The 26,387-nt window shown below is 40.6% G+C and overlaps 1 protein-coding gene and 1 long non-coding RNA gene across 9 annotated transcripts in view; one reads left to right on the top strand and one right to left on the bottom strand.

Moving 5' to 3' along the window:
* LOC147149713 (uncharacterized) overlaps positions 1-26,387 on the bottom strand; it is a 150,437-nt gene that overhangs the window by 58,620 nt on the left and 65,430 nt on the right. For all 8 annotated transcript variants that reach the window (XR_015086157.1, XR_015086151.1, XR_015086153.1 and 5 more), the window contains one exon: positions 13,652-13,717. This is a non-coding gene — a long non-coding RNA (uncharacterized LOC147149713). The remainder of the gene's footprint in view (positions 1-13,651; positions 13,718-26,387) is intronic.
* Positions 1-26,387, top strand: part of LOC147149715 (protein kinase C-binding protein NELL1-like) — a 154,852-nt gene that overhangs the window by 89,803 nt on the left and 38,662 nt on the right. Inside the window, exons 13-14 of the mRNA XM_086025785.1 lie at positions 10,932-11,057; positions 24,811-24,933. Coding sequence (XP_085881911.1) covers positions 10,932-11,057; positions 24,811-24,933 — 249 coding nt within the window. The remainder of the gene's footprint in view (positions 1-10,931; positions 11,058-24,810; positions 24,934-26,387) is intronic.

Genomic DNA, 26,387 nt, shown 5'->3' with positions numbered 1-26,387 from the left:
ACTCCTCAGGAGCTTTTATGACTCAGTGGTTGCATCGGTCATTTTCCAGGGAGTGGTCTCCTGGGCAGGCGGCGTCTCGGCCCGGGACAAGAAGAGGCTGGACAAACTGGTCAAGAGGGCCGGCTCTGTCCTCGGCTGCTCCCTGGACTCGGTGGACTCAGCGGAGGACAGGAGGACGATGGCTAAACTGTCATCAATGCTGGACAACCCGGCCCGCCCCCTCCAGGGCACTCTAATAGCACTCCACAGCTCCTTCAGTGACAGACTGTTACACCCTCGCTGCGCAAAGGAGAGATTCCGCCGCTCCTTCTTGCCTGCTGCCGTCAGGCTGTTTGACAAGAACATTGGGTAGTCTCTATAATCTGGCGGACATTAGTGCAATTGTGCAGTCCTGCGCCTGATCTTATATTGCTCAATACTCAACATTCCCCACTACTGTATTTTTACTCTTATCCAATGATGTTCCTTATATTTCACTGCAGCACTGCAGCACTGTCACTTCAAGTATTTTTTTCCTCTGTACTATGTACAGGCTAAATAAGTGTTTCTTCATACACTATATGTAGATGTATGTTGGTTACTGCGTGTATTTTGGTTGGTTTTTGATTCTGAATGTTTGTTGTTAATCTTATACATTAACGGCTACATTATGCCGCCGTCTCTGTGTGACCTGTATCTTTGCTGCTGTAACGATGACAATTTCCCCACTGTGGGATCAATAAAGGCCCTCTTATTCTTATTCTTATCCCACAAACGCAATAGTAATCAGAAAGCAATGTTTCCACGAGCGATGGCGCAGAGAACATATCATTGCAAAGAATTGTTTGCGGTTGACTTCCCCTTGAAAGTTGTTTTTTTGTTGTTTTTTTTACTGTTGAAAAGCCAGTTTTGTTACGTTCTAAGTGATGCCTGATTTGTAAGGAACATAATCAACCAGGTCAAACCTGCTTGGTAACCAGGCTGCAGGCAGGCCTGCCATAACTACCAGGTCAGCTTGTGCTGATATTGGCAAAACCTGCACTGAAACCACAACATGTGGAGGATTGTTATGTTTATGAAGGAGTCCAAACACTCAAGGCAATTTTTTTTTTTATACTTCAAGTTAAGATTTGGTACCGTGCTGGCAATGCAATATCTTGACAGTCTGGGACCAAACTTCATCCTCCAAGATGCCGTTTGCCTCCACAGAGCCGTGTTAAAAGAAGCTTCCTCCAGATTTTTTGGGAGTCGAAAGAATGGATTGGCTGGTGACTCAGCTTTCAAATGATGTCCATGCTGGAGTGCCAAAAACAAATCACGTTGCCCGAATTGCACCTCCCATTCAGTGTGCCACCAGACTGGTGATCGTGCACGAAGAGGAAATGCCAGGCTGTTGTGTCTGTGTGTGGGACTTCCACACTCCATTTAGTCTCCTGACTTGAAAAACGTTCACCTGTTTCTGACTGATAACACTAAAAGAACATATTTTAGTTGTATTCTTTGTATCAATAGAGTCAAACAATAAATTAAAATGTCATAAATCTTTCAGATCATGACAGACAGCGGGGCATGATGCCCGATTCAGATTTTTTTGCGACATTGAGTGACACACACAGAAGATGATGTCATGCAGCAATAGTTACAGAAGTAAATATGGGTCAGCATGATGATTTTTTTTTTTTCATCTTTATATCGACAGAGGAGCGCTGTGGGAGGAGGTCGAAACATTTTGGTTGAAATGAGGCGACGCGTTTCGATCTCTTCATTTCATGGACTCATCTACTAAAGATGACGTCGTGCTAAAGATGACGTAACGACATTGCCACGCGTAGCAAATGAAGCATTTACGTGTCCACAAATATCCACTTTATGCTTTATGTTTCAAGTGGGATTAAATTAAAGTCAAATGTGAAGTCAACACCGGTGCTCAAAACGATGCAAATACATGGTAATCTCCCTTGCAAGCACCCTGTTTTTTTTTTTACTCCTTGGTTCAGTCATACATGGTAAAAGCTTGTGGAGGCATGAAAAAAAGATGAGCAAAATGGCTGCCCAGACGCCGGGCTGAAAGCAACCCCCCTCAAGTTGTGCTGTCCTGTGACTCCCATTGAGGATGACAAAAGGTCAGTGCCTGAATTGAGGACAGGTGACAGGAAAGAACCTCAATATAGACGATTTCACCAAAACAAAGACAGCCAATAGATTAGCGATACTCTAACGCAGTTGATTATTATTCCACAAGCGACTACCTATAAAAACAAAAAGGCTAGATAAAATCAAGACTTGCCGCAACAAGATTTTTTATTGTTAACTATAATGTGATGAAAGTCAAGTCTCAATCGATTTATCAACGACATCACTGATGTTTCTTTGGGGGGGTTTTCGGCACAGTCCGGCGGTGCCTGTCCTTTTTTGGCTGGTTTCCCTTAAAGGTGAAATCAGCCCAAACATATTTTTCTCAAGAATATGTTCGCAGCAGGCCCACTCGTTGGAATACGGCATTCTGATCAATATTGCGTTTGTGGAATAAGAGTTAAGCAGCAAAATGCACCCCTTTTTAGCCATCTCAGGGGGTGGCCATTTTATCACTTCTGTTGCCTGAAAATGACATCACAACTGCTCAGGGCTCAGTTGACGACCAATCACGGCTCGGCTTCGGAAAACAGGTCAGCCGTGATTGGTCGTTACCTGAGCCCTGAGCAGTTGCAATGTCATTTTCAGTCGCCAGAAGTGACAAAATGCCCGCCGCCAGAGATGGCTTAAAACGGACTGTAAATACTTTTGTCGGTTGTTTTCTTACGTCGATGTAAAGTAACAGAAGATAAAGTCCATTATGTCCTCCAGATGTCATCACCTTGTCCAGAGTTTGTTGTCATTCCTGAGACTCAAGTGAGGCAATATTCCCCTTCCAGGTTAGATACCTCAATCCGGTTGTGTCTTTTACATGCTGTAAAAGATATCCGAGCAGATAAAAGATGTCAGTGCCAACTGTGAGGATTTCTTTTCCATCGACACAGCTTATCTATGGCTTGCTGTCGCTGGCATTTAATTGCACTTCATGTGTAAGCACTGGAGGAAATCACATTACAAGTGCTCCTTCCTGCTGTTTGCGCCAGCGGCATATTCCCTTCCACACTCCTCCTTTCCATGGCTGTCCTTCAGACTGCAATGAATGTCAGCTGCTCAGGGCATCAGGTTGGTGTCTCAATTATAAGTTGAGAATGCTTCAGTCAGTATGGAGATGATGGCATCAATGCGGGCAGCGTGCTGACGGCACTTTGGTGAGTAGAGGGGACAATGGTGGTAGAGCCAAGGACAAGTTATTAGGTTATATGTAGTTGCGGCGAATGATGTGTTATCCCAGATTGTGTAATGATTCACATGTCAGTTCAGTTCCCACTTATGATCAGTAACACGTTACCCCCAATACATCCATTTTTGGACAGTAGTTAAAGTAAGCTATCTGACTACCGCTACTTTGCAAAGTCACAATTTGTTACTGTACAGAAATGAACAATGATAATAATCAGCGAGCAGAAAATTAACTGCCACTTACAATTCACCATCAAGTGGTAGTGTCATTAACTGCCTCTTAAAGCGGAAGTCAACCCTAACGTATGTTTTTTAAGAATATGTTCTATGCAGGCCCACTACTTGAAACACGGCATTCTGATTAACTCATTCACTGCCAGACTTTTTCAGACACTCTCTTACCCTAATGTTTGGAAAAAAATATATAAATACATTCCTGGGATTGAATGGCTGGAATGTGAAAAGACAAATAAATTCGTCAATGGCAGTGAATGAGTTAATATTGTGTTTGTGGAATATTGAGTTAAGCAACAAAATGCATCCGTTTTTAGCCATCTGTGGGGGCGGCCATTTTGTCACTTCTGTCGACTGAAAATGACATCGCAACTGCTCAGGGCTCAGATAACGACCAATCATAGTTAGTCCAGGTAGCGACCAAAACGCGTGTCCCACGGTCGGAACACTAATTGAATAAGCGCGCCAATTTTCCGGTGAGAAAATGTGGCTGCCTGTAAAAAGAAGCAAAACTCATGATTGTGTAGCTTCCACAAATCCCCTTAGGTCGTTCACTCCATTTTTTGAGGGCAGAGCAATACTCAGCCTACTGCAAAGATTCACAGCTGACCTCTCAAAAATCGAGATTTGTGCAGTGGTGCAGGACTAATCGGCGAGAGGCAGACCAAGGAGATAGTTGTCAATCCAAGGGCAGTAGGTCGTTTCAGGCGGACCGCTGCTCACGAGTATGCTGAGCGTTCATGGCGCATTCTGAGACAGGGGTTCAACGTTCTAGACCAGCATCATCAACTTTATTGAAACTGGGAGCTACTTTTGGGTGCTGGGTATTCATCTGAAGGGCTACCGGTTTGATACACACTTCTGAAATAACAAATGTTCTCAAATTACCAGAGATGGGCGCTTGACCTTTTTTTTGCTGGTAGGTCCGCGACCTGGGTGCCCTTCCGTCCTCATCCCGCCGTCTTTAACCATAAAAATGATTGTCCTCCGACCCCGTCCGTCCTTTTAAAGCGCTTCCATCCTTACATTCCTCCAATCATTATGGAAGTCAGTACTTGACCAGGTTGGGGACGAAGAGAGGGACGGACGAAAACCCAATTCAGTCCTTGCTTAGCCCATCCTTTTTAAAATACTTTTGTCTTCCATCCCTCGGCAAAAAAGCGTCCTTTAATCATATGTTATTATACAGTATGTTATTATTAAAAGTTAATGATATCCATTTATGTGAAGACACTCATGTTAATGATTTTTCACGACAATTAGGAAATAGGCAAATATCAATAAGCGACACTATTTCTATAGATCTCTGCAAGGGTTTACATTCTCAAAGGATCACTTCAACAATATTCCTACAAAATCAATATGTTATATCGCTCATGAGCTAATTTTAGAACTTCCTACGGCCTACTCATGTGGTCCGTGCCCACGAGCACTACATTAGTGACCCCTGTTCTAGACAGTGGGACATGTATTAGGAGGATGGTCATGTTACTATTTTAAAGCGGAAGTCAACACAAACATATTTTTTTCAAGAATATATTCCCAGCAGGCGCACTAGTTGAAACACGGCATTCTGATTAATTTTGCGTTTGTGGAATATAAATTAGGTAGCAAAATGCACTTATTTTTAGCCATCTCTGGTTGGCGGCCATTTTGTCTTCTGTCGACTGAAAATGACATCACAACTGCTCACAACGACCAATCACGGCTGACCAGTTTTCTGAATCTGAGCCGTGATTGCTCGTTGTGAGCAGTTGTGATGTCATTTTCAGTCGACAGAAGACAAAATGGCCGCCCCCCAGAGATGGATATAAACGAGTGGATTAACACTTATTCCACAAACGCAATATTTATCAGAATGCCTTGTTTCAACTAGTGGGTCTGCATAGAACATATTCTTGAAAAAAATATGCTTGGGTTGACTTCCGCTTTAATGTGCAGTTACGAATACATATTTGGTATCGTAAGTTATCTATACAACTTGCTCATCTCTTTAAATACACAGTTATTAAAGGTCAGCATGACATAGTTTCCTTGTTATTAGCCGATGTGAACATGCACGGTGTTGGCAGGGTTTCATTCGGATTTGACCCTAGTCAACTTAAAAGTAAGTGAGCTTTTTACAGCTTGACAGTGGGCAGTCAACAAATGGAAGCGAATATTCTGCAAAAGGATGCATGGACGCAGCCTTGTTATTGCCCATAGAGCTTGGCGTTGTGTATTCATTGATTCTGGACATCAATAGTCGTAAAATTACAAAGACCAATGTCTCGGCGTCTGAAGATTTGGCACTCCCTGAAAAGTTGTCTTATATCACCTGCTTGGGAACGGTTGTCTTGGTTTCTCTGCCCCCCGTATAACCGGAAGGCCTCAGTTTGAGTGTCATATTGTTGCAAGACATCTCAGAGGGGAAGTCAACCCCAACATTTCCTTGACAATAATATGTTCTATGCAGCCCCACTAGTCTAAACACGGCATGAGGATTGATATTGTGTTTGTGTGATATGCGTTAAGCAGGAAAATCCACCAGGGCACACCTGTTTTCTGAAGCTGAGCCATGATTGGTTCTTACCTGAGCCCCGAGCAACTGCCGTGTCATTTTCAGATGACAGCAAGTGACAAAATGGCTGCTCCGAGAGATGGACCAAAACAGGTGGATTTTGCTGCTTAACTCATATTCCGCAAATAAAATATTAATCAGAATGCTGTGTTTAAACTAGTGGAGGCACATATTGTGCATATTGTAACAAACATTTTTTGGTTGACTTCCCCTTTAAGTTCAGGGCCGAATGTGGATCACTTTGCCAGTTTGCTTGTGCTGCATCTACAATTTTTTTTTACTGCTGCGATATCTTTAATTCCAAGGTGTACAGTACATATAACCAGTATAAATCACGGTATCTTTTAATTAAAAATAACAAAAATGAAATCTGAGAGGCAAATAAAACCTCATTAGGAATCTTCAAACACATTCTGAGGTGCAATCTACAACAATTAGAAGTGAACTCAAAAATGAATAATGACAGCAAAATGAAACTTGACATGATATTTGCATTTACTCGTGCGTCCCCAATAGAACATCGCCTCGCTGTCACTCTGTATTATCGGGGATGAGACAACAATGACGCTAATTAAGCGTTCGCATTCTGCCTTGTCAAATATTTATACGATATGTGTTACCCTCGAAAAACGAATGCCTGTCTTTGATGACATTTCAAATGTTGCTTCCGTTCCAGACACATGTTTGCGTCTCTTATTTAGAATTTGAATCTTTATCGCCATTGTACAGGGGCGGTCTCGCGAGATGCTGCGTGCCCCGCATCGAGACATCGAGTGCCGTGGGGGGGGGTCCGGGTCCTTCAGGGAGGGGCGAGGGTAACCATTGATTTTCTGTTCACTGTTCACGACACTTCTTAGTTCCCTCATGTGTGCCATGATGCAGCTGACGGTGCATCAGAATACTCTCAAACGGAGCAGCGATAAAAGACAGTCAGCAGCTGAGGTGAGCTGGGTCCTCATAAAGCCAATGCACTGTTTGGGCAATCTTTACCATGGCTGAGGTGTGTCTAAGTGTACGTCCAGAAACTTGTGGGGACATGGGGACCCGCTCTGATTATCTGTACATAGTCAGAGAGACTTGACTTGATTTATATTTTTATTTATATTTTATATATTATTTATATCTATATTATTCATATCACAGCCTTTTATTGTTTTTGTTCTATTTATTGTATTGTTTGTAAAGTGCTTTGTTACAGCTCTAGCTGTTATGAAAGTCAACCCAAACATTTTTTTTTTTTCCCAAGAATATGTTCTATGCAAGCCCACTAGTTGAAACAAGGCATTCTGATAAATATTGCGTTTGTGGAATAAGTGTTAATCCACTCGTTTTTAGCCATCTCCGGGGGTGGCCATTTGGTCTTCTGTCGACTGAAAATGACATCACAACTGCTCACGACGACCAATCACGGTTCAGATTCAGAAACCAGGTCAGCCGCGATTGGTCGTTGCGAGCAGATGTGATGTCATTTTCAGTCGACAGAAGACAAAATGGCCGCCCCTACATGGCTAAAAACGAGTGAATTTTGCTGCTTAACTTATATTCCACAAACACAAAATTAATCAAAATCCCGTGTTTCAACTAGTGGGCCTGCTGGGAACATATTATTGAAAAAAAATATGTTTGGGTTGACTTCCGCTTTAAGATTGTTTTTTTGTAGAACGGCGAATCGGCGGATTACTCAAATGCCTTGTTACTTGTTTCACCTTTATTTCTATGTATGTCGGCAACCCGGTGCACAATTGTTAACTTTACACACAACCAAGCACCCGTAAGCTTGGTGAACATTTTTCTGCTCCATCTGTCAGAGGAACCCTGTTACAGTTTCACTTCTCAGATGTGTGAAAGTATGTCAGAGTGCAGTGCAGTGAATGGCAAGTCCTTGTCAGAGTTGCAGACTGACGTCTTGGTTAACCCTTCCCTCTCTCACTCTCCAGCCAAACTCTCTCTTCTCTATATGCATCCTCAGAAATTACAATGATGCCCAAAAGTGAGGCATCTCTCTAAAAGCTCTGTATTTTTTTTTTTTCATCACGAAAATGATTCTAGCTTGCAAATGTATCAATTTGTTTTGGAGAAATCAATACAAAACCTTAAAATCGCCCCCAACACCCCCCCTCCCCTCCCTCCATGTCCTGGTGAGAGTCAGGCGAGGGACCGATCACAATTTGTCCATTCGCTCATTGTAAATACGTCACTAATAATGTCAAAATAACGGGGATCAACGGGGATGTGGACATCGCTACTTTGGTCCACGTCAACCTCTGAAAACATCACAAAAGAATTAGTATGGGGGGTCAATGAGGAAATGAGCATCTTACGTTCAGTTTCTGTCATGTCGTCTTCTGTTTACTTTAATAAGTCACCAAGATACGCAAAGACAACGCGTTCAAAGAGGCTTTTCGTAAATTGAATCGTTCATAGGTCGTTATATATTAGAGTTTAATCCATAAGCGTTAGCTTGACTCAATTTTGACTCAACTGAAAATGATGCGTCGAATACGGCCACACTCCTGTAGAGTCTTTTTTTTGTGTGTTAAATCAGGATCTGTTATATAGAGGTGTACTTATAACAACTTTATAGACAAATGATACTATTTCTTGTCGCGGCGGAGTTGCGCGGGCCTGAAATATTTACTTCTCAGGGGTGGAACAGAATATAATTGAGACGCACTAGTTTTAGTGTTAAATAGATTACATCAATTTACAAAACTTAAACTACTATGATGATCAAGATGAGTTTTTTGGGGGTTTTTTTGGGTGCTGATTCCGAATCTGCTCACGTTTATTTCTTTAGCATGTGTGTTGTATTTTTTGTGTGTGTTTTTTTTTTTTTTTTTTTTTTTTGGCGTGCAATTCAGTTTCTTTGGGTGTGTCTGTAAATGCAAAATGTAAATGCCGTGATCAGGAAAGTAATTTTGCTGCTGAGAAGCTAGTTGTTGTTGAAAACAGTGACGCTACAATCACACTACTGAGGAATTTAATGTAAGTGGCGCTGCTGCTCAAAACTGTTGTTGCTGTGCTAATTGATAATGGCCGTTAATAATATTTTCCAATTTCATTGCAAAGCCGTGCTGTTATTGAGTATTGTGTCTTGTTTTATTTTATTTATTCATTATGAGTCAATTCATTGAAACGAAAAGGGGATTATGTGTCTGTTCTGGAAGAAATATCGACTTTGTGCGTGTGCTTTCCGCGTCACACTCTGCCAGCTTTGATTATCACACTGCATAATTTTTGAGTGAGATTAATTTCAGTGTAAATAAAAATAAAGAGGGTGACAAAGAGAGGTCAAAGAAGAAGGGGGAATGCAAATTGCCGGTGAAAATCCCTCCACTGTGTACGAAGAACGCAAACGTTAGAAATTAGGACAACAGGGGGGGGGGGGGGAAAGCAACCAGGAAATTATGCTTGCATAGCGAGGTGACAGTCTCCAAATGTGTTCTTCATTCCTCTTCCCAGGGTGATGCAACAGTGTTGGGAAGCATGGAAGAGATGAAAACAAACGAAGCTGCTGAGAGGAGCCGATTAACTGCTATGTATGACTCATTTTTACAGATAGCCGCACACTATCTGTATCGATTCTCAAAGGTTATCTAAAGAGAAGTCATTGTCCCAGTAGAACGCAAACTCGTTTGTATTAACCTCTGTGCAGTAACTGGCCGCTCAGATGTGAACTCACCAATTCACACTCACTAAAAGGGTGTCGAGATGGTGTCTTACCCGTTTAAATTGCCACATTCGTACACACACACACACACACACACACACCATCCTGGCCACAGACACTCACATTGACACAAAGGGGGTGGTGGTGCCATCACACGTAGACACACAAGTCCTATCATGTCTTATTTTTAGCCCTTCTCCAGTCCTGACCTACATCACTGCCTGAATAAAATAGAAGAGATGTGAGAATGAGCAGGGGCGGGGGGAGGAGTGAAGAAACAGGCACACCCCTGCTGAGGAAAAAAAAAAAAAAAAAGAATCTTTCCTGTGTGAAATGACAGTTCCATTTCTGTCAGCAGCCCACAAAGAGGGGAGAAAACACTGGACAGGATAAAATAGCTTGCAATGGCAAAGACGGGGAAAGCCTCGTATGACCGAAAGGTGAACTAAAGCCTCAAAATTTAGGTGACGAAAACCAGAAAACAGGTGAGCCCTGATGCTGGCAATGCGAGCCCGAAGGCACTTTGGTGTTGATTTTATGGTAGAATGTTAAAATTTCTGCCCACTAAAATGCATGAAAACAGGTGGATTCATCTGCTTAATTCTTATTCTACCAATGCAATAAATGAAATGAAATGAAATATCTTTTCGCAAGGAACATTCATTTTATTTTATGAATTAACATTACATAGCTGTCGAAAATTGATATAATTTTGCGTTTGTTTGTTTTATTACCGACTATACTATGATTACAGATGTTTTCAAACGATCATTCTCGCAACTATTGTTATTTTCCTTTTGACTATGTACCGTAGCTGTTTACATCCACATTCGCAAATGTTTATTCCTCTGTTTCACTTATTGTTGTCGCATGGCAGAAAAAAAAGAAAAAAAAAACCCTTGAATTATGCAATACGGCGTTGTGTATTTAACTCGTATGTGTGGACAAGTGTAATACAATTGGAGAACTCTAGTAGAAAACGGTGCTTGAGTTTGATGATTGAAAAGCGTGTTGGCACGAGTGGAGGCTGGCGACGTGAGACTTAACGCTGCCGTTGCGTGAAAGCTGTTCAATGAGCTGCTCAATGCTGGGGAACTAAATCAACCTTGCTCATCCGCTGACTGAGGAGTTGTAAAAGGTTTTTAATCTATTGTATTTTTCTGTCTTTGTTCCCAGATATTGATGAGTGCGCAACCCAGATGCATTATTGTCAGTCCAACACGGTGTGTGTCAACCTGCCCGGCAGTCATCGCTGTGACTGTTCGCCAGGCTTCACCCGAGTGGACGAATACTCGTGCACCGGTAGGTCTGTTTGGTGATACTCGCGTTTTAAGAGCCACGGTGACTCACTTTTATTTTCAGATGGATGTGTTTGTTGCGTGAGTTAAGTTGCGGCCTCTTTGCTGCAGATCCGCCGTTTTCAATCTTTCCCTCAATTCAGTCTGGTCTTGTGCCGTTTACAGGAGATTGACTAGTCACAGATAGGGATGAGTGTTGTTGGGAATTTAATGGCACTACTACTCTTAGGCTGTATCTCACTGAGCGACGGAGGTTTGCAACGGCGTGCGCAGCTAGCGAATGTTGTTTTTTTTTTTTCGTCAAGATCCGTTCAACGTGGCAAACGGTGGAAAAAAGACATTCGCTAAAAACGTTGATGATCTGAAACAGTTTTGCTTGTCGCAAAGACATTTTGAGAAAGGTTCGAAATTTGACGGTGACAAGAAAAAACTGTTTGCAACGATTACAACTGTTTGGGAATGTTTGGCAAAACGTCTTTGCAACTGTTTGCAAATATTTGCAACATTGAACAAACCCCGACAAAAAAATAAACATTCACTACGTGCGCGCACTTGCAAAGTTTCGCTGTTCAGTGAGGTATGGGTTTAACTTATGAATCGCTTGTGGATCTTGTACTTTAGCAGTATACTTATCAATATTTTTTTGTTAAAAAAAAAAAGGCAAAATTAATTAGAAATAACCCTGCTTTGTTGTTATTGTTATTATTATTATTATTATCATCATTATCATTATTATTGTTGTTAATATTATTATCATCATTATTATTATTATTATTAGGATATATTATATAAAGTACAGGTCTACCACCATGGCCACAAGTAACGGCGGCAATTTTGACGTAGTGCAGTGAAAATTGGTCTCCCTTGCCAGAATATCGTATCACGGCTCGGCAACTTAGATGATGAATTATTTGTTATCTGAAATTAAAGCCTGCAGGAAAAAATGAAAGGAATTGATGAATGCATCCATTAAAGGCTGCCTGAGCCCGTATGGTTTCTAAAATAGAGCAGTGATTGCGGTCATTCAGCTTGTCCGCACTTACTATGGAGACTAAAAAATATCGTGCCTCCTCGATGGAGAATGATGAACACATGCTATATTTCTGCTTTGTCCTCTTGATTGTCAAGACATGTATTAACATATACGTAGTTAGGTTACTGTGTCAGTTTAGAGCTTTTTTTTTTTTTTTTTTTTTCTCTTGGCGTACTTTAATTAGCTCGGACTTGGCAGGCATGCAGAGAGAAGGATCCATGGACAATCAATCTATTTTACAGCTTGTAAACTGTCTTGAGCTGCTGACTCGGAGCAACAGAAACACTCAACGTGCTCCAAAAGATAAATCCCGACTGCACGTGCTAAAGGATTTCACATTTCCTACATGGAACTAAAAATGAGTGATAGTACTCATAATGCTCCTGTAATTGGTATATACACACAATTCTATACACTCCCCACCAAAAGCATTGGAACAGTGTGTATGACACGTGTGTGTGACACGCAAGATCAACATTGCAGTTTTAATTCAGTGATTTTTTTTTTTTTTTTTTACACAATCAGAAGATAGAATATGGAATTATGTGTAATCCTACATCACATTTGAAGCGAGTAAAAGTATTCAAAGAGACTTTTTTTTTTTCTAATTATCTATTTATTTTTTATAATTTTTTTTTTTTTCAATGTTTTGCTTTGAATGTTTTAAAGCACTTTGAGTTGCATTTTTATGTATGAAAAGTGCTATATAAATAAAATGTGATTGATTGGTTGATTGATTGATTGATTGATAAATCCAGAAGAGTAAAGTTTAATACTGAGATACAAATACTTCTTTAATAACTGCCAATAAGTGACATCGCCAAACTATTCCATTCTTCTTTCGTGATGATTTTCTTAACCTCTACCACAGCCTCTTGATTTGTTTTGAGGGGTTACTCACTGTAGTCTCCTCTTTCAAAAGTAAAGTACATCCTTTGTATGGTTTAATTCACATGATTAGTACCGTCACTCCGATTGTTCAAAGTTTCTCCCCTAATGAACTGCTTTGTTGTTTTGGCAGTAAAGATTTGAAGGACGACATTTCAATTGGCAAATAACATGTTTACATAGGGTTTATTTTGCTACTGCCATCATGTTGTTCAGTAATAGAGATTAATAAACCCATCCCAGAAGAAGCCACGATATTACCTCCAGTGTTTCACAGATGCGCCTGAAAGTTTGGGATCAGCACATCGTATCAACATTTCCATCATTTTTGTAAAGGTGAAACGATATCTTTGTACTTTTTGTCAAATGCAGCCTGGCCTTCCTTTTGTTTTGGCTAATGAGTGGTTTGCAGGGCTGTAAGCATACATCAAAGTTAAGAATCGATTAGCAACCAAATTTTTACAAAACTGACTATGCTCAGTCCGACTATTTTTTAAGTTTCCCGTCTGTCGTTTATCGCCAACAAAATGGGCGCATATGTATGTATGTGTGTATGTTTCGGCGTTTCATACGTGTTTTATACACTCCTCTGAAAAGAAATAATTTTTCTTGATATACCCCCCCAAAAAAACTGCATAGTTTGTTCCTCTGAGGTATAAAATGCCATTGTACATTACCTCTTGCTGTTTCTCTCTTTTATCATCTGCCATGCTGAGGGGCCTCTCCTTTGTGCTGACAGTGCCCTGTAAACAATAGGAAGCTGCAGTAATTGTGGTTCCACTTGATTTCACCTCTATGGAGGCAGGCAAGCAGATCAGGGGAAACGGGGAATGGACAGAGAAATCATCACAGTGTCAAGATGTGTGAGCTTCTGCACATTGCTCATCAAAATGCCACAAATCTGCGGTCACACAGATTTGTGTCGTTTACATGTCGTTGTTTATCCATTGTGTAATCGTCTCATGTCGCCAAGGTGTTCAGAGAATTAAATACCCATTTTAAAGCTAGTTAATCAAACGCAAATTCCAATGAAGCTGGGATTTGAGATTTTCGTGCCGAGCCGTGCGCATGGGTGGATGTAGAAGGGGGCGTTGCGCCATTGTGGGAGGGAACACACCCGACTTGTTTGCCGATGCGGTGAGGGGGTGCTTTTAAAAACATTTTGGAGATCATACGGTGATTCGAAGGGATCGTCACATACTGTTGTATATTTATGAATGATATATGATGACATCTGCGGAGCTCAGAATCTGTGTTCCTCTGCCTTGATCACATCCACTAAAATCGCTCTAAACCAGCTGCGCCACAACTTAGACCTGCTTTTAGCTGATCCCATATAAGAAATAAAATGCAGGGAATAAAAACATATTTAAATACGAACCACCATCTTTATGTAAACTTAGCATGGGCACATTGTGTAATTTAAGTAAGAAATTGACCAAGCCATTTTATGCGGTGCTGACTCAGTGCAAAACAAGTTGAAATACTCCTTATGCTAAAACAAAAACCTTGATCATGCAACTACCAAAGTACAGATTAGAAACAATCTGTTGTGTGACACCGGTTTCCATCTCATTCGTTTAGCTTTCAAAACAAATGTTGCCTTCCAGACTATAGTAGAATATGTTCAGTACAAACCCTATTAACTGCATCTGCAGTGTTTAAATGTTTTAACATTATTAAGCATTATGCCAGTGTAAGCAGAAGAGTGCAGTGATATTATAAACAATAAAACAGGTTTGAATACACTGTTAACTTTAATGACTAGGGGTAATAAACATTTGTTCTCTTCATTCAGTCCATTAACTGTCACACAAGTATAAAATACAATCAATCACTACCGTTGCCAGCTCTCGTGATATGCCGACTATTATATTTTGACAACATTTAAGGCATACATAGTATTTTGCGGAGGATTTCAGTTGAACTTCAATTTTTGTGAATTTTTCCAATGTTGCGGTTGAGGTTCTACTGTATTGCATTACTCTACTATTTTGGCATTCGGTAGTAACTCATTCACCGCCATTGACGGATTTATTTGTCTTTTCACAACCTAGCCATTCAATCCCAGGAATTCATATTTTTTTCAAATTTTTTCAAACGTTACGGTAAAAGAGGGTCTGAAAATGTTTGGCAATGAATGAGTTAAATACACAGCATCCTCGCTAAAGTTGTATTTTTTTTTTTTTGCATTCATTTTTACACATTTTGTCGCTTCCTTTGTAGCCGGCTCATCACTGTGATATTTGACCTGCATCATGCAATTAATTTGACGAGCAGGGCACAAAGACACCAATGCCTGCCTAAAATATCTTTGTATTAAAGCGGAAGTCAACGGAAACATATTTTTTTCAAGAATATGTTTTATGCAAGCCCGCTAGTTGAACAGGGCATTCTGATAAATATTGCGTTAGTGGAATAAGTGTTAATCTACACGTTTTTAGCCGTCTCTGGGGGCGGCCATTTTGTCTTCTGTCGACTGAAAATGACATCACAACTGCTCACAACGACCAATCACGGCTCAGATTCAGAGAACAGGTCAGCTGTGATTGGTCGTTGTAAGCAGTTGTGATGTCATTTTCAGTCGACAGAAGACAAAATGGCCATTCTCAGAGATGGCTAAAAACGAGTGCATTTTGCTACTTAACTTATATTCCACATACGCATAATTAATCAGAATGCGGTGTTTCAACTAGTGGGCCTGCTGGGAACATATTCTTGAAAAAAAATATGCTTGGGTTGACTTCCGCTTTAAGGGTGACACTGTAAAGCTCACGTTGTTTCACTCGGTGAATCCATTGCAGCCCATTTACTGTAAGTGATTTGTTATTTACAAAGGAAGTGAAACCGATCTTTCAAGTAACGATTAATATTGAATTGTGTATGCAATATACAGTACAGGCCAATTGGCAAAAGTAGGAATAATGAATGTTGTTTACGCTCAGTTTTATGATTCAGTGATTTCCCTTGTGGAACGTCATTATGATCCCTGACTTCACGTGTTGGTGGATAATAGCGATATGCCATCTGTGATGCTGGAAAATCCCCAGCTCCCACATTTGAGTGTATCTTACGATAGATTTTACAATTGCGTTCTGCTTTATGCAGACGCCGAGGCTTAAATTACACATAAAACTGAAAGAGCAGGCTTTTTTTTTTTTTCGTTTTTGTATGATTTCATTTTTAAGCTGTGCGCTAATGAGTTTACAAATGAATTCAACTGCTTTTGGAAAAATGAACCACTAAAACTACTAAGAAAAATATTGTATACTGTTAATAATATTTGAAAATGTATTTATTGAAGCAACATATGATGACGTAGAGCTTTATTTTACAGTAAAATCACCTCAGAAATGTATGCATCAAATATTGATATCTTCAGGTGTATTCGGTGCTTGCATCTTTACGTTTCAGTGTGCAATCTAGCACACAGGAGAACGTTTTCCTTGCCGTATACTGTATGTGCTTACAGGCTGTCAGAAAGCATTAACTGTTGCACAGAATTATCGGTCATGACATTTGAGGAAAATCGGATAATCGGGCCTTTGCTGTTTTGGTCGGTGGCATGGAATCAGGCCCAATCATTGGTACGAGTGTGCCCTGCTTAGGTAGGATAAAATCAACATGAAATAAAATGTCATCACTGCATTCTCTAAAACCCCAAATTGTTGAACAAGACGGTATTGTCATTTTCTACCGAGTACGACTTTTTGTCTATTTCGTTTTTTTATCAGATCGATTCCTGTTCGCTGCCTGCTTGGGTTCGCTTGTGTGCCGACATTATATTGATTTCATTTGGCAAACTTTCCAGATAGCAAAATTAGCAATCGCAACCCACTTGCAATTGACCCACATACCTCAATGACTTCTGATCCTTTAGTGATCCATATCAGCTATCCACAATGTGGGCCACATAAGGCCCATATCTCAGCCAAATCGTATAACCATAACTGGCCCTTTGATGGACCAGAACTGGTTCCTGATATCAGCCCAGAGTAAGCCACTTCATTCATGAGCCATATTTGACCCAGATTTTTTGGGGAAAAGCCTCAACAACTGTTATAAACAGATCTTTATTTTCAGAACTTGAGAACCTTAGGCCAGTGCCAACTGAATGCCACCTGTGCCAGCTTCGCGCCAAATGTGGGCCAATTGTCTTTGCTACGTGGCTTAGGTGTGTTTGCTTTTGCACATGTATTACACGCTACTGCCTTTGCTCGAGTCACGTTTTCATCCTCTCTCTCCTTGTCTACACGGGGCTGATCAATAGTCCATTTTTTTCCCCTAATCAGTCGTTCACATGCAATATGCTCAGGCATGGTTATAGCATATGATCAAAGGGTTCTGCCATTAATTTGGCGCATGCCTTGCTACATATAGTGTTCGACATTTCAACAGTGGAAGGCCACAGTGTCCCGCGGACACATTGGTTTAATGAAAATTTAATCAAATCCAATTCCAATTACACATATAATGAATCTTGAGCTCAGGTGTGACGAGCTTGGTAACTTTGGCAACCCTCCCTGTATACGTTAGCTTTTCAAAGATGGAGGTCACGTTGTAAGGCTGGCAAGGGAGCAGCCATTTTAATAAGCCCATCAAACATGGTTTGGGCAGGAGTCACATAAGTTTTCATCAATTTATAATTGTCTCTGTAGAGGCGAGTGTTTATATTTAGCCTCCTCATAAAGGTTTGATGCAAGAATTCCTTTCCACTTACGAGAAGGCAGTATAACCGTCCGCAGTGATTTCTGTCTCCATGTTGCACTGCCGTGCCGAAAGCTTCGTGTTGTGCTCTCTAGAGACTCATCGATTCCCTTTCCCCTGGGTGAATACGTTGAGACACCAGGAATAAAATGCACTCTGCATGTTTACCGACAGAACACATTAATGGGACACGCTTTCATTAATGCGCAATGCAGCTAAAGCGTCTCTCTCATGGCCCTGAGCTATACAAATTCGTGGTGTAGCAAATTAAATACTGTAAATGCTTTGGTGTGCCGCATTGAGGTTATAGCGTTACAATTATACGGGGGAAACCGAGACAATGAAAACATATATATATATATATAGTTCGCACTTTGCAAAAGAGAGGGAAAAAAAACATAGCCTACTAAAGCGGGATTCTGGTGTTCTTAAAGTTACAATTTAAAACAGTTCTAAAGGATTACAGCACACTTGACACCTCTTACAACATTATGGTTCAAATCATTCCGTTTTAGGGGAGTGGCACTGTCTCATGCAAATGAGACACAACTCACACTGAGCCCATTGGTGTGAAGAAAAATGGCAATTACAAATCCTAGCCGTTTCCCTGACGTCACTTAGTAGGCGACGCCCCTGAAAGGCACACACACAACAGCGATTACAAATGATAAAACTAGTTTATTCCATGCTCTTTTGCGCTTTTATGCAATACTGCTGTTTTTTTTCCTTTTAGGGTGGCTGTAATGAATTTGCGACATTTCAATTCATTTCCATGGAGAATATTAAATTGGTATCGGCGAAAATTCAGTTACGAGGTTCCTACATGAAACAAATTAAACTTGGAAATCAAAGTACCACACTGGGCATGACTTCAAAATGACATAAATATAATTAGATGAAGTGCATCTCTTGAAGGAGAGCAGTTTAAACGGCTTCCCTGCAGTTGTGCTATAGAGCAGCTGGTTGAAGTGCAATTCATTTACTGCTGGGTGTGCAGAAAATTGTCGCTTTATCGTCAGGATTGTTATTGCAGGAAAATGACATATTTACCGGACTAATTTCATGGAAATCCATGCTCCCTCAGCTAAATACTGTGACAAGCAATCAATATTGTTTCCCCTGTGACCCCCCCGGTGAGTTCTCATCACATCAAGGTGAGCATCAAGGCCGAGCTAGAAAATCAGCATGAGGACTTTGTTTTAGGAAGAAATCTTTTTAAATGCCGCCACAGAAGCATTTTGCTCGATGTTATTGTTTAAACAGTAAAGTCAGGAAATATTGTAAGCACATTTGAGGAATATATTAGTCATCCGTTTTTTGGGCTGTACAAATCAAGCATGCCACCAGCTGTAGTCCTTCAAATCGTAATTATTCAGTGACTCTTTGAACATTGTCTGAAATGATTTTCCTCATCACACTTCTCCCTGTTTAAGACAAAAAAAAAAAAAAAAAAGAAAAAGAAAAAAGCAGAAACGCATCAGTAGAGGAACTTAGAAAATAGGTTTTATTGCTATTCCAGTTTGTTTCAGCTATAAACACCGGCTGCTCGTCTCTCGACGCTTCTGTTCTGATTTGTTTGGCCTATAATTGGTGCAACAAAGAAACTTGGACCGATCACTAATCATTTAATTCTTTTGTGTCACTGCATTTTCTCTACAATTTCCTCGGCCAGGTGCATTTGTAAACTGCATTTTTTTTTTTTTTTTATGCAAACAAACCATCTTTGATGTGTGAAGTCAAAGTGTGCTCACTGTCAGAGAGTAACAAAAAGCACATGTTCTTTAAGACAAAGAATTGACCAGATAAAGCGATAAAATGCTACATTTCATGGTGGTGATGGGGTGAGCCAAAAATTCCACTAAATCGCTAAATGTAATCTTGCGCTTTTCATCTATGGACAAGTCGTTTTAAAGCGGAAGTCAACCTAAACATGTTTTTTTTCAAGCGTATGTTCGATGCATTCCCACTAGTTGAAACACGGCATTCTGATACATTTGTGGAATATGAGTTAAGCAGCAAAATCCACCCCTTTTTAGCCATCTCTGTGGGCGGCCATTTTGTCACTTCTGTCGACTAAAAATGACATCACAACTGCTCTGAGCAGCTGTGATGTCATTTTCAATCGACAGAAGTGATAAAATGGCTGCCCCCGGAGATGTCTAAAAACATGTGGTAACTCTTATTTCACAAACGCAATATTCATCAGAATATGAGCACAGTGATGTAAACTATGACTCAAATACACCTAATTATTAATGACATTATTTTTCCCTTATTATCGGGGGCTACAAATAATGTTTGACAGAAAATATGCTTGAAACACAGAACAAGCAACAGAGAGTAGCCGTGTGTAAGCTCCACATTGACGATGTTCCTCGCGGTCACAGCCAATATTTTGACATCCTTCATTCAACAAAAACGGGCTCTTGCAAAAAATGCTGCCTGTTAAGAACAAAACAACAAATGCCCCGCGGCTTTACCATTACAGTCAAGCGGCATCAGTCCAATAGTGGCGATATTCTCTGCGCAATTTAAAAAAAAAAAAAAGAATAAAAAAAACATAGGTCTTATAATGTAACTGCGCCGACATGAAGGCGCAAAACTTCAGCCGCCGATACTCTGCTCCAGTTACAGTCATGGCCAAAAACAATCCACAATGGGTCCACACAGCGTGCAAAGAAAATCGATTGACAAAAAAAAAAGGTGGGAAAGTATCAATTTAAAAGAAAAAGGAGAGGAGCTGCCAACTCAAAGCAGTTCCCCCCAACCCTGAACAGAATATGTGAATGGATTGATACGTACATCGATTTGTGTAAATTTGCTCATTGAACATTTGCTAGTCCTTAGTGTAGATAAATACACTTTTTTAGACACTTATGAAACAAGTGAGTACGATTACACTTACTGATTATTATGAAAGGAACAACGGAAAATGAGCAATGGGACACAGCTCTATATCTGACTTGTGAACTGCTCAGTATTTGCGAAATGGGAAATAAACTGCCTCAGATTGGGGTGATCTTTCATTTCACATCATTAGGTGAGAGCCCCGAGGGTCATGTCGACATGTCCAAGCCCAATATTGTATCAGTGTATAATTATCAGTAATTAGGCGTAACGCAAATGGACTTGCCTAACATGCTGGGATGACACCACTGTTACTTGCTCGTTGCGTTTGTCATTGCCAATAACATTGCTGCCACGCGGTTGTTCGTTGCTGAGTAAGGTGAGTCTTCCTAAGACTTCAGTTTATTTCCCTCTACTATTAATAATAATAACAATTTATTTTACAGTTGCAATGTGAAGGGAAGATGTTAAAATGCTAATACAGTATTATGGAAACAGAGGCTCGTATTTGCAGGTACAAGCGATCCTGTCACCATTTTTTTTTTTGTAACTAGACAGCCCTTAATGCAAATTACTGCGTTTCCTTCATAATGCTTTATTGTTCACTTCATCTTTTTCCCTGTGCTGAATTTAGCAGCCAGAAAGTGTACTGGCTTTTTTTATTGGCCAACACCCATACATACGAGGTGTCTCAGAATACTTTCAGGTCTGGCTTCACTAAAAGAGGAAAGTCAACCCAAACCTATTTTTGTTCAAGAATATGTTCTAGGCAGGCCCACTAGTTGAGACACGGCATTCATTAATATCGCGTTTATGGAATATGGATTAAGCTGCAAAATCCACACGTTTTTAGCCATCTCTGGGGGCGGCCATTTTGTCACTTCTGTCGACTGAAAATGACATCATAACTGCTCAGGGCTCAGGTAACGACCAATCATGGTTCAGCTTCAGAAAACAGGTGAGCCGTGATTGGGCGTTACCTTAGTCCTGAGCAACTGTGATGTCATTTTCAGTTGACAGAAGTGACAAAATGGCTGACCCCAGAGATGGCTAAAAACGTGTGGATTTACTGTAATTGCACAAACTCAATATTTATCAGAATGCCTAGTGGGCCTGCATAGAACATCATCTTGAAAAAAAATATGTTTGGTTTGACTTCCACTTTAAGACATATTTCAAATCAAACTCCCAACTTTTCTCCCCCTTGATGACCTTTGAAAAAAAGTTGCGGAGGAATCCCACAGAGACAGGTCCTATAAGTAGGGACTTTGGTCCAGCATGGCGATGTTACTATCAGCCAGGAACTGTTCGATTCTGAGAGCATTGTGAAAATGTATGTTGTCATGGCGAAGCCAGGGCAAAGTTGTCCTAATCAATTCTGCAAGATCTCCTGTTGACAAGCTGGTTGAACCTCTGACCCACATTGAACGGGAGAAAATCTTTTGCGGCGCGAGTCCTGGAACTTTTCTGACACAGCTCGTATGTAAGATAAAATATCAATTGTCTCCTTGTTTGTAACCCTGGGAAACAAACACATACATATACCGTACATACACAAACCGATGGATACATTTACTTTTTGGCGGAGGAAGTGTGACTCCACGTGCCGATACATGCCGGTATGAACTTTCATTTGCAGTTATTCCCTGTTTGTATTTTGTTGCTCTCACCTCCATCATCTAGCTAGCACAAGAAATGTTTATTACAAAACTCTCCTTGTATTACACCGCCATTAATGTATACAGTACCTTTATTTACACTAAAGTATTCCTGCACAGCTCTTGATATTTCACTTTTTTCTTTTTTTTTTTTTTCTATCCTGGCATAGGTCACATTCATTGGGAAGACAAAAGCTAAATTATTTCTGCGAGCTGCTGCAGGGCTTTATGCATGCCACTCATTAATTAAGGAAAATGTATTAGTCATGACTCCCACCACAGCTGCATATTCATGAGGAGTGTGCGCCCCAAGGAGAGGGCTGCCTCAGGAGGGAAAATGCTCCGTACTTAAAGACTTTATGTACGGATATAAGGAAGTATTTTTCTATCGTCCCGTTTTCACATCAATATTCTGAAATTGCTCCATATTCTAATTGAAATTCATCAGCTGTTAGCAAATTAGTCTGATCGGCTCAGTGATAGGACTTCAAGCTGTAAACATGTTACCTCAAATGAACGACAACTATATTTATAGTCAAGATTTGTTGATGATAATCATTCATGCTGTTTTAATTACGCTATTACGGGAATGAAAAATTGGGGTATTTTTTTTTTCTTTGTGGTACTCTCAACATTACTTATGCGTTGTGGTGGCCCCGGGTCGTTCCCACAACAGCCTCATCAGGATGGCTCATTAGTGGAACGTGTAGTGGTTCGTGTGTAACATGTACATGGACTGCAGCGAAGATGAAATTGCCCGAACGTGATGGATACAGAAAGTCTGAGTTGGCAGAAATCGTTTACTCTTGATATCAAATAAACTCTCCATGCGTGTCTCAATGGGGGACTCGAGTCATAATCAGTATTGCAAACAATGAATTGACGAGTGTGTTATCTCGTTAGCGGAGTTTTAGCATAATTTGAAAAAAAAACACAGCAGGCGAATTCAGCGCTTGGATGGTAAAATTAATGAAGGACGAATTCTTTTTAGCTGCCTATATTTAAAAACTCAGACAGCTTGACTACAGGTATGTCATTATGCAGTGATACATCCTTTTCGCTGAATAATTCTCCTTTTGAGATTCTCTTTTCACCGGTTAATGATTAAAGAGAGAAGCCAATCAGTCATGATCAGTAGTTAGCTGGATTTATGTTGATGGTTGCCATAGTCACAACTCACTGTAGGTTTGGAGTTAAGAAACAGATTTGTTTGTAATAGCACGTTTCTCTGTTTGGGGAAAAAAAAAAACTCGTCAGGCTTACATTTCCACTGCAACACACACATTACAAATAGTGTGCTTGGTTTAAAAATACTGCTTTTAATGCCTTGTGTGATTAGGGTGAAGTATGGCTTCATTTTGAGTATAGACTGAGTAAAAAGCATTCATCCATTCATTTTCTTCAGAATTCTCCAAAATGAATCCCCAAAAATTAGGAAGGGCCCCCCTCCTCCAGGCTTGGGGGCCAATTTTTTCTCAAAGCTGCGCGTGTGAGCAATTGCGCACCGCTCTTACCCTCTCAGCGCACACGGTGACGCTAGCGCGCACCTCGCACACACGATACATTTCTGCATTCATTCCTTCATTTCCAACCCAGTTTAACCTACTATGGCCGGGCGCTGTTGCGTCTTTCTACCTGTAAAGCGGAATTCAACGCAAACATTTTTTTTCAAGAATATGTTCCCAGCAGGCCCACTAGTTGAAACACGGCATTCTGAGAGATATTGCGTTTGTGGAATATAAGTTAAATAGCAAAATGCACCTGTCTTTAGCCATCTCTGGGGGCGGCCATTTTGTCTTCTGTCGAATGAAAATGACATCACAACTGCTCACAACGACCAATCACGGCTCAGATTCAGAGAACAGGTCAGCCGTGATTGGTCGTTGTGAGCAGTTGTGATGTCATTTTCAGTTGACAGAAGACAAAATGGCCATTCTCAGAGATGGCTAAAAACGAGTGCATTTTGCTGCTTAATTTATATTCCACAAACGCAAAATTATTCTGAATGCCGTGTTTCAAATATAATTATTTTGTAGGAGTTGAATTTCTGGGAAAACTTCAGGTTTTAGAGGGTAATTCTATCGTCACCCTTAGGTTTTGGGGAGCTGTTGAGCCAAGCGCTTTAAGCCTTAATGGGTTAATCTAGAAACAGGACACCACACCATTCCCACTTTCCTAACAGTTTCAGTAGCGCGATCTAGGGTGCAAACACAGTTGTTCTACTATAATTTAAAGCATACAGTACATTGACCCACATACTCACTCACACTCGCCACTGACAAGACGCTGCAGGCGACACGCGGATTGCTCCATTCAGGAATTCCAAACATGGGCGTAGTTTAGGAGCCCCTTAAATGAGGTTGTTTCTCTCGTTTCAGATGTCAGGTGACTGCAGATTTTTGTGATTTATTAATGGGGTTTTTTTGTAACATACCTACATCATGTAACTTATGACAAGCGTGACCACGTTTGGCTGCCATGTATGTACATGTCTGATATTGCTCCAAGGAATGCTCAGGGAGTTTGTGTGAATGTTCAGACGCATGCTTGAGCATTGCTTAGGGGCCCCCATAATGTCCTACCATCTCACTTTGGGGGTCTGCCTTTATCCGTCTCTCTTACAGAGCACGATGAATGTGCCAGTAGTCACAATTCATGCGATGACAATGCGATCTGCACCAACACCATTCGAGGACACCTGTGTACCTGCAAGCCGGGCTACGTTGGAAACGGCACCATCTGCAGAGGTAAGTTCCTACCCTGGAATATCCCTTCAGTCATGTCAACACAGGCAGGCAATTGGGAGGGATCACATGTCTCGTAGTAACATCATCGCCAGTCTGGTTCAGCCCTCCTACTCATCACCTAAGCAGGCCACATTGGTCAGACTGATGATTCCAAAATTGATTTTGGAGCTTTTTCCACAGGTGCGCCTTCTCTGCCTCAGTGCTCACACTGCCTTCTGTCGACCATTTAAGCACCGTCCAATTGCCTCATTGGTTTGGCTGCTCATGAGCACACAGAGATGAGGCAAGGAAAGGCATGAATGGTCGATTTTGTTTTATTTTTTTTTATTTGAAATTGAATGTTTGATCAATTATGGGCATATATAGTACAGGCCAAAAGTTTGGACACACCTCATTCAATGCGTTTCTTTGACTGTTTTCATTATAGATTCTCACTGAAGGCATCAAAACTATGAATGGACACATGTGGAGTTATGTACTAAACAAAAAAAGGTGAAATAACTCATAACATCGGAAATCTTAAAACTACAGCCCAAAAAATGTGACTCTTTGGACTCATAGGGTATGCGCACATACCGCAATCATCTGTTGTTGCCTGGTTTTGATAGGTCAGCCTGCTATGAGCTTGGCATTATGTGTCTTCCCCCCCAAGTAGAGGAGCAGTTCTAATGACCAGACAAACGAGAACCTGCATGGGACAAATGTGGCTCTAAACTTCAAATATATGTACCATCTTATTAAAGAATTAGTACCGGTAATTCTGTAATTGTAATCCAAAGTAGGTTCTGTAATATTATTTAAGTCTACGCTTTGCTTATAGTATTTTTTACTACACTGGAATCAGTCAGTTTGAGTGTTTCAGTCCACCCTTTAAAAGTGTTTTGTTCATCTTTAATTGTTGAAGACAAGAGAAGAGAAAATTCAACTTTTCGCATTTACGTGAAATACCACTCATAAAACTGGATCTTGGATTTACAATGAACATGACTAGGTCCATCATCACGCATAAAGAATAGCAGCATTTACCTGATTCTATTTTATAGAACACTGTCAGCAAGCTGAAAAATACACTACAATCTTTTTTTTTTTTTTTTAGTACTCTAAAGCTTGGTCCTTGCCAAATAAAACACGGAATCTCTTGAGAAATAACATCTCTAATACAAGAGAGACATTATTTTATGACAGCAAGAATAGATAACCTGGATAGTGTTGTGCCCTGATATCAGTTACTGATTCAGAGCAACATATTTACTGGTATAAAAATGATCTACAGTAAGTGCCGTAATTACAAGATATTGTGTGTCAGGGTTTCAAATGAAGTCATGACTGTATATACAAAGAGGGACTAAGAAGACTATGGAATCAAGGCGGGCTGGCTGCTAACCAATTGAGGATGTGCCCTGCCTCTCATCTAATGTCAAATGGGATCGACTCCAGCTCACCTGCAACCTTTA

Source organism: Filicampus tigris, chromosome 3 (genome assembly GCF_054856515.1).
Source record: "Filicampus tigris isolate MCC_2025a chromosome 3, RoL_Ftig_1.0, whole genome shotgun sequence".
Classification (NCBI taxonomy): Eukaryota; Metazoa; Chordata; class Actinopteri; order Syngnathiformes; family Syngnathidae; genus Filicampus; species Filicampus tigris.
This window is presented reverse-complemented; position numbering and strand designations above follow the sequence as displayed.